Source organism: Xiphophorus hellerii, chromosome 6, assembly GCF_003331165.1.
Source record: "Xiphophorus hellerii strain 12219 chromosome 6, Xiphophorus_hellerii-4.1, whole genome shotgun sequence".
Lineage (NCBI taxonomy): Eukaryota > Metazoa > Chordata > Actinopteri > Cyprinodontiformes > Poeciliidae > Xiphophorus > Xiphophorus hellerii.
The window spans coordinates 3,845,999-3,858,742 of NC_045677.1; the positions used below are offsets into that span (position 1 = coordinate 3,845,999).

Genomic DNA, 12,744 nt, shown 5'->3' on the forward strand with positions numbered 1-12,744 from the left:
AGGACCAGCAAGGTTTCCTCAAATCGTTTCTGTCTATGCTAGCAAAGGAGCACAAAGCTGAGGTAGGATGGAACCTCAGTGGCACTCTCATCCCAAGCAAAGTGGATTTCCAAGGATCGGGTCAGCTCCACCATTCTTCCTTCTCTGGAAGAGCAAAATTGCTCATCAACGACGGATCTGCACAGATTAACCCCATCGCTGCTTGGAAACTCTTCATGTCTTTCTCAGCTAGCTTTCTGCAGAAACTAAAGCCACAATGGCTCCTCACCATGACCGCGTCCGCCACACCGAGTCAAGCCCAGGTTGAGATGGAGAGTGATGCTTGCCAACTGCTTCTCTTGGCAAACAGACGCCAGGAAGAAGAAAAGGAGAGCAAGTGGACACTTTTTGCCCATCAGAGATGTTTCCTTCTGAAGGTTAGCGAGGAAACAAGGGACCAGAGAACTTGTTTCCCTTCAGAGAGAAAGCAAATAAACCATCTTCCCTGAAAGATGATTCCTGCCTTTCTGACCTTTACGTGATGTTATGGATAACGGAAACGATGCTGCATTGCCTGTTTTCTGTTCAATAATGTGGACCTTAAAATAGCCCACAGTCGTGGTCGTAACTTCTTACAGCAGGTCAGAGGTTTACATCCACTTATCAGGCTCCTGAGCTGCTGAGCCCCTAAGAGCAGGTGTAAACGGCATCATGGAGAAACATTGATGTGATGACGTGCTGAAAGGGGAAGTGTAAGAAAGGGTTGGAGCTTCTTAAAAAGATGGGCAATTTCAAGGTGTCAAATAGTACGGAAGTGGATTAGGGCCACCGAAAAAAAAAAAAAAGAGTTCTGACTTTAAAGTCAAAATTCTGACTTTAAAGTCAGAAGCGGATTAGGGATTGTGTGCATTAAAGAAAATCTACAATAAATTCCAACTTATTCACCTCATTCTTACTGCAAAGTTTTTGTTGTATCATCCTTCAACCTTGGAGAAAGAAACACATGATTAAAAAGCTTAAAATTCATACACCATTCATGCTAATGACGTGTGGGTATAAAACTCTGACAGGCACTTTCAGCATTTAAGCAGACATGGAGGATAGTTTACTCCAGCAGTTTAAATTTGTACAGGAAAATGAATTTAAGAAACTCACAGTAAAAACATTTTCTATTAGTCTGCTAATGTAGTGTCATTTCCTTTTCCTCCTGCAGACTCTCATTGGTCCACAGGCCTCAGCCAACATCTCCGTCTCCCATTCAGGATGTGACACAAACCTCAGAGCAGTTCTCCATGCTGGAGGGGAGCAGAAAGGTTCCGTCAGTCTGTCTGTGACCTGCGATCCTCATCGCAGTCTGCGTGCATCTGTTCTGCACTTCATCAGTGCGGTAAAAACGCTCAGATTTCCCACCGGCGCAGCGCCACCTCTGAATGTGTCAGGTGGACGTCTGCCTCAGGTGGACGCTAGCCTGGAGTTGGGACGGTGCTATTTCAGGGGGAGCGTGGGTGACTCCACCGCTCCGCAGGCAGCAGCAGACGGCCCCCAATCGCTCACTGTGAATGTGAGAAGCCACTGTCCCCTGCTTCAGGTAACAGCATGGACGAAACAAATCGCTATTAAAACATTACAGTTAACGATGAAATATTTCTTAAGATACAAATTAAATGACAAATGTTTTCATTTAACTGTTGGTATGTATTTACGACGGTGTATTAGAGCCATTGGAGATGAAGAAAAATAAAAAGATTTCTGCCAAAAGAGTTAATATCTGATACATTTTAGAAAAAACAAGGGCATTTCTGAGTTTCATAAGTAGAAAATTTGCTAGAAAAACAAACAAAAAAAATTGAGATTAATCTCAGAAATTTTCTACATTTTTTTCTTTGACATTTCTGAATTTGAAAAGTCAAATTTCTGAGTTTTAGAAATGTTGAGTGTCAAAGGTTGAAAGGTTTTGACAGTAAAATTTGTATTATCTACTTAAAATATCTAATTTGTTGGTGGAAACATGAAAAAATAAAGGTCAATTAAATTATAAAACGCAAAGTAAAGTTATCATTTCTAAAAATAATTTGACGTATTTTAAGTGTTTAATTGTTACCTTTATTTATTGAGCCATTTATATATCTTTGCTTTTATTTTTAACTATGCCAGTTTTGGTCCTTCATGACGGTCACGCGTCATCATATTCCTCTCAATCAAACTATTCCTTCTGATTGCTAAACTTTTGTTCAGCAGCTTTTAACAAATAACTCTTCCCCCCCCCAAATCTTACAAGTGTACAAAGCTATCACCAGACAGACTGCCTCTAACAGCCCACACCATGATGCTTTTTCCACTGTTTATGGCGTAGGGGTGGGTCCTCCCTCAGTCTCTGGCTCTTCGGGCCCTCTTGTCAGTGGCTCCCTGCCAGCTGACCGTGTCGTCCTCTCTAAGGGTGGACGATGAGGATGCGTCTTTAGAGCTAAGTTGGTCCTGTGTGACTCCGTATCTCTTCGGGAGCGTCAGTCAGTCATTCTCTGGGCTAAAGAGCCGAGGTCTGCCGCAGACGATCAGCGTGGAGGCTTTGGCTCTGGAGGGTTCGGACCAGGGTGGAGCTGTGACTGTTGATGTTGGGACATGTAGGATTAGAGCCAGGAGAATCGCTCAAGACAGAGGAACGGGACGCCGGCTTTGGGCCTGGGAGACAGACTGCCCTGGGTTACAGGTACGACTTTGTTCCACGTTTCATCCAGCTGGACGTCTCGTTTTTACTCTGTCATGTTTATATGAACAGCTAAAGGCAAAGACCGGAGAAGAGAGGAATCTATAAGGCAGGGGTGTCCAAAGTATGGGCAAGGGGCCATTTGCAGCCCCTGGAATGGTTTAGTTCGGCCCCTGAATCATTACTCCCTCCCACCCCCTCACCTGCAGGTGGTTGAAGCAAATGAAAATCTTTTTTGAATTAGAACAAACTTATTAAATTAAAATCTTGTCACAAAAATGTTAGAGGAAACAAAAAGTGTTCATCTTTTAAAGGAGCAGTATTATGTGAAATTGACTTTTTTGAGCTTTACATCATGTTATAATGTTATTCTCTCATCAAAAACATACATGGAGTGTTGCTTTGATTTTTACATACATGTTTGAGAAATCATTTAATCTCCAATGGTAACCATTCAGCTGTGCAAAAAGCCTGGTTGGACCTAGCTCTGCCTTCTAGACAAAGTTCCTCCTCAGAGCTGCAGCTAACAAACGTCTGCCTCACAGAGCCCTCCTCCGTGATTCCCCGGCTAAGCTCCTTCAGACTAGTCAGCGGCAATTAGCAAACACCTGGTGGAGCTGGGCAACTGCTGAGTTCATTGTATGAGCTTCTTCTCAATGAAAAGCTGGTAAAAACTTTGCTAAAGGGTTAAAAGAAGAGCGGCACGATGACTGACTGAAGGCAGAATTTCAATCTTAGTCTTTGAAAGGATGTTTTCTTTTTTGGCATGTTATTTCTCTTGAGTTGACAATTTTAGCCCATGAAGCAAACAGTTTGGACACCCCTGCTGTAAGGAATCCAGATATCCTGAGTTTAACATGTTTAGTTCATTCAGCACCAGTTTGGGTCACAGTGACAGCTGGATGTGTGACCCAACAGGTTCGTGTGAACGGCTCAGTGTGGGAGCACCCTGGGGGTGTGTGGACGGCTGTGATGGAGACTGATCTGAAGGGCAGGAGAGCGTTCCTCAGACTGGATGCTGAACCTGGGCCAGAACTGAGAGTTGAGGGCGTGTTGAACCATGACAGTTCCCTCTCCACTCAGCCTAACAGCAGTACACTGAGATTCAGCAGCTCTGGATTACATGCTGCAGAAGTTTTTGTTCAGACGGAGGAATGCCACCTCAGAGCTGAAGGGGATGTAATGTCACGTCCTGGCCTGCAGGTGTCACTGCTATACCACAATAACTGCTCTATAATTCAGGTATGGGTAACATACAGTAGATTCTTCACACAGAATACATCACTTCAGCATGATCAATTCATTAACTGATGTTTTCCTGCTTCTAAAGGAGTGGTTCAGTCCAAACATCATGCAGGCTTCAGGCTCTCTGCTGATCTCACCAGCTTCTGTTTCCTCCCACATCTTCCTGGTGGTAGATGGCAAAGAGTTGCACACCGTGCTGTCTGCAGGACAAACTGAGGTTTGAAAACAGAACCGAACTGACGTTTCAAATCGACTCGTTTGACACAAAGACGTCTTATTGTGCGTTTCTTCTTCTGCAGGTTCACAGGGAAGCATTTCTACATCTGAACCATTCCGTCCCCCTGCTGAAGAAACTGGGCCTGCCCGTGAATGTGTCCCTGGCAGTAAACTGTGAGAGTCACAACAATGGTTCTCGCTCTTTTACGGCCAATGGCAGAGCAGAAAATCAGCGGGTAAGGACAGCAATCAGATAAACTCTGAGGTAACGTGTTCCCTCATTTAACCAGACCTCTGTCCAGATCCAGAACTGACAAATTCTCAGCCTGTATATGAAGTGATGGTGGACATTTATCATATCATGATACATTTGTTATAGGATTTTGATTTATTGTTGTCTTGAGGAATTCCAATTAATGATGTTTATAATCCATTAAAACTGTACATATTGTCAGGATCCCTTCACAGTGCTTTCAATAAAGGAAGGGCAAGTTAATTTTATTTATGTAGCATATTTTCAGCAACAAGGCAGTTCAAAGTGCTTTATGTGAATCAGAAGGAAATACAACAAAACAACAAACCACAGGAAAGAGCAAAAGAAAAAAAGAAAACAAAAAAGTATAAAACTACACAGTCTGGTCAATGTCAATTATATTCAAATGCTGAGATGAGAGCTTCAGAAAGCTCTGATGGATCAAATACCTGCAAACCCCGATAAACTGAAGGAATGGGATTAATGGGGTAAAGAAGTGTTGGTTAAAATTGAAAATGCCTTTGAGAAAACTACTTTTTAGAGCTATTTCTGCAAAAGCTCTAAAAAGTAGAGCTTTTGCATTCATTGGGAAAAAAACAACCCAATGAATGTTTTTTTCATTGCGTTGAAAAAAACAACCCAATGTGTTGTTTATTTCATTGGGTTTTTTCCCTGTAAACATGTTTTCCTTTTATCATTACCAAATAAGAATCTGTTGTCCATTTCTGTTTGTTTTGATATGAAATGTTTATTTTTAGAACCTGTTAAAGAGAAAACTATTGCTACCGTCACAATACATAAAACCCAGACTTGAAATGGGTATCATTTCTTTTTTGCCATGAGTCTACGTGTAGTTTTTTTTTTTTTTTTCCAGTTTTCTCAAGAGCTGAAAATGGAAAAGACATCCGAGACTGTGAGGGTGCAGGGTGAGCTAAAACATGCAGTGAATTATCTGGGCAAGCTGGGAGTCCCTGGAAGCAACAGTGTCCAGGTTGGCTTGGTTTTCACACCGTAAAAACAATGGGTTGGCTCTGGGAGCGGGGTCACTGAGCTCAGGTTGTATGTTCCAGGTAGAACTTGGTTCTGCTGAAGGACGGATCCTAAGCCTGGAGTCTCAGTGTGGAGCTCAGCAGTCAGGACTCAGACTGCAGCTGAAGACGATTCCTGAACTCAAAGAAGTGAGGGGAACTCTGTGGCATGATTCGTCATGGCTTCACCACCGAGGCCTGCCCCTGAGAATATCGGTACGCTTTGTGTTGACATGCTTTTATTGCTAATTATTATTAACAGACAGTGACGGCTGGTGGTGATATTTGCAGGGTGGGCTAATATATATATATATACATATATATATATATATATATATATATGTATATATATATATATATATTCTTTTTTTTAATTCCAATGAGAGACCCATCCAATTGGAAAAATAAGGAGAAAACCTGCTATAGACAACCATAAAAAAACAACCATGGAAACATACCAAAGACCAATTTCATAGAACCTCTGCAGTTGTCCAAATTCATTCCCCAACACTGGACACAATAACACTGATAAAATGAAACAAGATACAATATATTTTTAAATGAGGCCTACCTTATTTAAAGAGAAACTCACTCCTTCGACTTTTCTGGGATGCAAAAAGGCTAAATAATTCACCTCGTTTATGCTAATATTGCTCGCCATCGCTCCTTCTCAGTCTACGCCAAACCACGCCCACACACTCTCGAGCTCGAGGAAAGTCCATCCTGATTGGATGAATCCTGGGGCCACGGTTCTGGCCCTGGGCTGACGAAAATTAGCCCCAATGACCCGCACACCGAGGGGGCGTGGCTAGACGCCTGCCAATCATTCTGAGCCATGACAGACAGTAATGCTGAATGGGGCTGTCAGAAGTTAGCCCTTTGGAAAGACCTAGGGATTTTCCCCTTGCGCTTTGACACCAGGTTTGTTGAAAATTTAACAAAATGTGATACATTATTTATAAAATGTACTTATTTTTAAGTTGTTTATTTTAACAACTTTATTGTAAATGTCAGGGAGGGCTTAGCCCTACTAGCCCACTTATACCATCCATCCCTGTTAATAGTGATAAGCAGCAGATGTGCTGGTATTGAGAGGTATTTGTGTTTTCTCTCCCAGGGCCTTTGCTCCATAAAGGGAGCGTTGTCTGAGCTCCGGTCCAGGGCTGAGCTCAGTGTGGACGGACGCAAGCTGCTAACGTCCGGGCTGGATGTCAGCGGAGCTGCCGGTCGCCTGGCTGGACTCGTCTCATTCTCTTCTGCTGCTCTCAATCAAACACAGACACAACACAAGCTGGACACTGTCCTAACTGTGCAGTTCAAAGGTCAAGACATTGTGTCATTTCACTTCTTCTAATTTGACTCAGTTTAGAAATTAGTTGCATTTCTGTTTTCTCTGAGGGCAAAGGATCCAGGCAACCAAAAGTATTATTAACCACAACTGGAGCCAGTTCTCACAGGGTCATAGGTCACCTCAGGAAATTTGCTCACTCCCTTTGTCCCGTACCCACTGCCTGCATCCCAGGAAATGACTGATTGGGTCACAGCGTAGTAATATAAATCTGCACCACAGAAAAACATTTTCTGTGCTCGGACATTGTTTTGTACGACAGCATATTAGAGCCATCATAGATAAAAAAGGAAGTACATTTCAGCCAAACATCTCAGAAATTTTTAGATTAATCTCAGGAATTTTCTAGACAAAAAAACGTGGAAATTTCTGAGTTTTAAAAGTTGAACATATTCAGCTTTTAGGAGTTTCATCTTGATGCTTCATGTGACCTTGAATGAAAATGACTTTGACCCTCCCTATTTTAATGTATTAATTTGCACATTTCTGGCTTTATTGTCTCTACCCGCAAAATACAATAATATAGTTTGACCAGCAGATGTCACTGTTGTCCTTCCATTTATATTGCTAATTTTGACTACTCTTTCCGAGCTAAAAACCGGAGACCATAAATAATCTGTATTGTAGTTTTCATAAATTCAGTGCCAGAAAAATCCCAAGATGCATTGCACTAACTATAGCCTTCTCTTCTGCAACCGTCTTCAGGTCCTTTAAGAAGCGCGTCATTAGACGTTCACCGCCAGGACTGGAGGTTCCTGGTGGCGGGGGAGGCCGGGGGCTGGGGGACGCGTGGCGGTACCAAGGAGGCCCGGTTCACACTGAGGCACACTGAGCGAGGAGAAGCTAGCCCTGCCTTCCAGGTGTAATGAGGTCAGCATGTAGAAGGAAGTTGCCACAGCGCTGCTCCTCCCTACTAACGACCTCTGACTGGTTTCAGGTGGAGGGCTGGGGGAGACTGACGGAGTCCCTGCTGAGGGCCTCCATGGCCGTCGACCCTGAGCTCAGCTCTTCATTCGCACTCATTGTCCAAGGACACACTGCCACTCCCAGGTACTGATAGTGCTCAAAGATTTTATAGCTGATTTCCGATCGCCAGCTCTGATTTCTCTTTAAAAACTGTAAATACATAACAAAATACTTTTTTCCTTAGGCTATTTTTTATTTCTTAAAAAAAAAAGGCTTAAAATTCTTAGTCTTAAAATTAGGCCTAAAAACATCCATCCTGACCCAGACAATCCCATAGGCACTGTGTCGGATCTGACTTTAATTATGTAAGATGAGATAATACTTTATTGATCCCTGAAGTGTGGGGCCAGGGGACTTGTTTTTCCCAGCATAGCACACAACAAAAATTAAAAATAAGTAAATAATAGTAGTATGCATACAACAATAAATATCAATTAGCAGTGATGGTCCTAAAGTCACACGCATATCACTTAGTATATTGCTAAAGATATATTCTATATTTAAAACGCAACTGAATCAACTGAAAGGTTGATAATCTCTACTCACCTCTCGGAGAAAAACTGGGTTACAAATTAACACTTTTACCCTTTTCTCTCTCTGTCTCTCTATATTTTGAAAACCTAACTTTATTATTGTTCTAGGCAGCATAGTAACTGTCACAGTCGTTCTTGTCTTCTACTGTCTGCTGCTGAACATCGTCACCGTCAAGCTCCAAGCAGGAACGAACCATTTCATGCAGATTCAGGGGGGTTCAGGGCAAATGGGCGCTTTTTAGCCTGGGAGGGATAACATTTAATTTTTACTTGCTAAAAAGAATTTTAGAAAACACAATATAATTAATTTTGTAATTGACAGGGCCCCATTTTTTTATTTTATTTCTATGAAGGAAAAAAATAAAAATTGTGGAGGGCCCCCTGTTGGTCAGGGGCCCTTGGAATTGTCATAACTTTCCCCCCTATACGGCGCCCCCTCCTATAGGATGTCAAGAATTGGCAGCAATATTGATGTTAATTTAATTTAATTTTTATTTTTTGCAAAGTTGCCAATGTCTTTTTTTTTTTAGTTCCAGAGCCAGACCTTCTAGGGAAAACGACTTAGAGTTTAATTACAGTAGAACTAAACTGGACTAGCGTGAATTCAACCAAAGACTCAAAGCACACAACATCTCTGTGTTCTCAGCCTGTAGGGGGCGCCAACTCTCCACTGACTCCATATGCATGAAACCAATAGAAAGTTGTATTTTATCTGGTGCTTGTGCGCCCCTATTTCTAATGCTGCCCTACAGTCTATAAACATAGACTGTATAGACCTACAGTCTATAAACATGCTCTTCTGTTATTATATTGAGTTTATTAAAGTGACACTGGTAGCTTTATTGAATTTGAAAGTCTTGTGAAAAATACAAATTAATAACATAACATTTATAATATAAATGAAACACTCAACTGGGCCAAATTTTATACAATTTGCATAAACATTAAAATATTCAAATTTATGCACAAAAAAGAAAAACTAGAAAAAATGCCAGGTGATCTAAATGTAATGTGAAATACTAATAATATGAATACCCATAGCTGACCTTTGTTGTGATATCTAGCAAGGAACTGATGGTGAACGTGGTCCACAGCGCCCCCCAGCTGCTGCCATACCTGCCCCCCCAGCTCCACCTCCGTTCTCAGGTGGGTTCACTCCATTTCAGCCAGGCGGAGGGTCCGACTTCCACATCTTCACTTTTGAAGTAGAGTTGCCTGCCCCTTAAGATCCTCATTCCCTTCCCAGTTGAACCAGTCCCAGTCCAACGTGGCAGCGCTGGTGGAGGTGTTATCAGGCAGGAGGAAGCTGTGGGCTCTGGGGGAGCTGGCAGCCATGGAGGGCGGCTACAGGCAGACTGTGGAGGTCAGACACTCCTTCCCACAGGTACCACTAAGATAAACTATCAGTTCACTCTGCAGAAATATTTCTATGTTCAGATTGCATTGTCCTATAAGTTTATAAGTTTGTCCATCATCAAGAAAAATGATTTGAATTATGTTGATTAGCTTCTCCTAAAGAACATGTAAGTGTGTTTGTGTGTTAGCTGCAGCCTGTGCCCAGACTTGTCGCAGTTAGTACGATGTATGAGGCCAGAAGGTGGCGCCACCTGATCCAGCAGGCCACCGTGTGGGGCAGCCACCAGTTCAGCTTGTCTGCTCTGCACTCGGCTGCTCCAGGTCTGGACTTGGAACCAGGCAACCACACTCTGAAGGGTAAACACCAACACACACACTTTACATAACCTCACACACGGTGCACCGTAAACATGTTCATAGACCTTTTTTTTTTATTTTCCTGAAGCCACAACTGCAAATGTCGCAAAATATTGGAATTTTTAATTGTTTTTTAATTTTTTTATTTTTAATTGAATTTAATAACAAACAAAAAGTACTAAATGATTGTCAGTGATGCATGGATTTTCAATACAATTTGTATTTAGCCCTCTTGAGTCAATACCTTTGATGGTATTTGTTTTGGAGTTTTTTCAATTTGTTTTCTAGCTTATTTGCAGTGTATGGAGAAAGTACAGGTCCAAGCATGTTGATAAAATAAAAAACTATTTTTTTGTCACTCATTTCAGAAACTGAAACTCACATTAAATAGACAACACACAAATAATTTCAAACCTTTATTTCTTGTAATTGTGATAGTTATGGTTTACAGATGGCAAACCCCCTCCCCGAAAATTCAGTGTCACAGGAAATTAAACTTTTTCCTTCCACTCAACTTTCTATAAATATTCTTGGAGATACAACTCTGTAAACCGCCAGCTTCTTCAAGAATTGACAGTATTTTTGTGAAGTGTTTTTAACTATCTTGTGGACGCCTGTCCTACTGGTCCATAGTAAGAGACCGTTTGGAGTCTCAGGAGTAAATTAGCTGTTCAGACAACATTAGTTTACATTTTTTTTATTTTTTATTTTTGTACTTTCTGAGATGCTGAATTTTCCTTTTCTGTTACCTGTAAGCGATAATCACCAAGAAAGACACTAAGGCTTCAGATATTTCCCATCTATATATGTGAGTTTCCCTTTCTGAAGACTATTGAAGACTTTATTTTGGTTTCTTTCAACAATATTCTGACACTCTTCTATAAAGTGTTGGTTTTTTATTGTTTTTTATTCTTCAGTAATATACTGCTATTCAGATGCTTTTTATTGTCGTCTGGTCACACTCCGCTGGCAGCTCAGACTTCTGTGAGCCTTTCTGGAAGCGATTGTCTTGTTTTTGGCTCACCCTCCGTTCTCCATTGTGGGTGTGGAGAGTCGGCGCATGCGTCGACAACTCTGCGGAGTTTCTCCGAGGTTCTCTCATCTGCATTCTGGCCGAAGCTGGATGCCGTCTAAATGTTTGCTCTTCTGCTTTCTTGGCAGTAATGCATAAAATTGTTCTCTAGAAGAACAATTGCTGTGTACTCCCAAAGGACTACGCTGTAATTTTCTCGGTCAATTGGTAATTCTCGGTAATTGTCTCTGTTCTGTTTAGTGTCCTGTTCCTAATCCTTGTCCTAAAGGTACCTGCTCACAGATAGTCTCTGCACGATTCGCTAGAGGGATGCAGCTGGATACAGATTTTTAGTTTCTTTGTTGTTCTTCCCATCAGTCCAGGTCAGCGGCCTCCCCCGTTTGAGCAGTCTGGAGTTGGTGCATGAGAGCTCCTCCCACAGCCGACTGGACAGCGTTTCACTGGGCTGGAAGAGGCAGGGACTTCTGGAGCAGGTGAGAAAGAACAAAGTGTCTCAACCCCGGTGGAAAGAAAAACACACCTTAAGACAAAAGTTTCTCTTTCTGAAATGCGTCTGTAAGGAAAATAATAAACAAAAAGCATATATTTTTAGGCAACAATGAGTCTGTATGGAAAGCAGTGTTGTAGTACTTGAGACCGGTCTTGGTCTCGAGACCATTTTTTGATGGTCTTGGACTCGACCGCATTTGGTCTTGGTCTTGTCTCGGTCTCGGGCGCTGAGGACTCGGGATTTTATTTCAAGACCAGTCAAGACCGCAACTGTGAAAATATCACTAAACCTACAGCACACTATCCAGTTTATTTGTCAACATGTTTGTTTTCACTGGATGCAAAACGCACCAATTAAAATCCAAGCAGTAACGTGACTTACCAATTACGTGTTTCTGTAATTGTACTATTTATTTTCCTTTTCTATCTCTTCCAGAATGTCATAAAGAGTTTAAAGGTCATGGTTTTCTTCTTTTTTTTATTATGTTTTTTGTGCAGGTGCGCATTCTCAGGTCGTGGAGTCTCTCCGAGGAGACAAACGAGACGAAGCTGGAGCTGAAACATCCCTTCTGCTCGGCGCTGAGCCAGCTGTCTCTGCACACTCTGTCACTCCGCTCACCCAGGAAGAGCAGCAGCAGGCTGCAGGTACACATCCAGCTCCACACACTGCACTCAGTCTCACAACACTTTGCTTTTTGTTGCTCCATTAGATTCCATCCATTGTTGGTTTTTTTTCTAGAAAATTTCTAATTTTTTTGGCAGAAATTTACTCCTTTTTTTCCCTATCTACAATGGCCCTAATACACTGTCATAGTAAAGAGATGGAAAAAGTCTGATTCAACCTCTAGTGTGTGTAAGGCAGCCATCCAGGTAGTAATTGTGTGTGTGTGTGTGTGGGGGGGTGTGCGTGAATGTGTGTTCTGCAGACCCATTTGTCCTGGGACGGTGCCGTTCCAGTCAACATTTCTCTCACCCTGAACAAACTCAGCTCCAGCGTGGGCCGGGCGTGCGTTCTGCTTTCAGCCAAGCGGGTCTGTGGATTTCTGCGGGGTCAAAGGTCAGGGTAGGATGGGATGCAGCTTTTTAGGAGCATGAAGTGCATGTCTGTTGTTGCAGATGGCCGTGTCTTCTGGAAAGGGCTGCGTATCGATGGGTTACCGCGGAAACCTGTATTCACAGACGGCAGAGGTGACATGGCACAACAAGAGTTTCAGGCAGGACATGACGTACCAGGTAC

General features: G+C 42.3%; 1 protein-coding gene across 3 annotated transcripts in view; it reads left to right on the plus strand.

Moving 5' to 3' along the window:
- The window catches only part of LOC116721567 (uncharacterized), a 64,187-nt gene that overhangs the window by 33,546 nt on the left and 17,897 nt on the right, over nt 1-12,744 (plus strand). For 2 of the 3 annotated variants that reach the window (XM_032565403.1, XM_032565401.1), the window contains exons 43-59: nt 1,193-1,567; nt 2,333-2,686; nt 3,602-3,925; nt 4,014-4,145; nt 4,228-4,380; nt 5,272-5,388; nt 5,468-5,641; nt 6,543-6,747; nt 7,479-7,633; nt 7,711-7,823; nt 9,337-9,418; nt 9,519-9,656; nt 9,817-9,985; nt 11,376-11,491; nt 12,006-12,152; nt 12,434-12,538; nt 12,624-12,740. In XM_032565403.1, coding sequence (XP_032421294.1) covers nt 1,193-1,567; nt 2,333-2,686; nt 3,602-3,925; nt 4,014-4,145; nt 4,228-4,380; nt 5,272-5,388; nt 5,468-5,641; nt 6,543-6,747; nt 7,479-7,633; nt 7,711-7,823; nt 9,337-9,418; nt 9,519-9,656; nt 9,817-9,985; nt 11,376-11,491; nt 12,006-12,152; nt 12,434-12,538; nt 12,624-12,740 — 2,976 coding nt within the window. The remainder of the gene's footprint in view (nt 1-1,192; nt 1,568-2,332; nt 2,687-3,601; nt 3,926-4,013; nt 4,146-4,227; nt 4,381-5,271; nt 5,389-5,467; nt 5,642-6,542; nt 6,748-7,478; nt 7,634-7,710; nt 7,824-9,336; nt 9,419-9,518; nt 9,657-9,816; nt 9,986-11,375; nt 11,492-12,005; nt 12,153-12,433; nt 12,539-12,623; nt 12,741-12,744) is intronic. The other variant, XM_032565402.1, reaches the window with a different exon arrangement.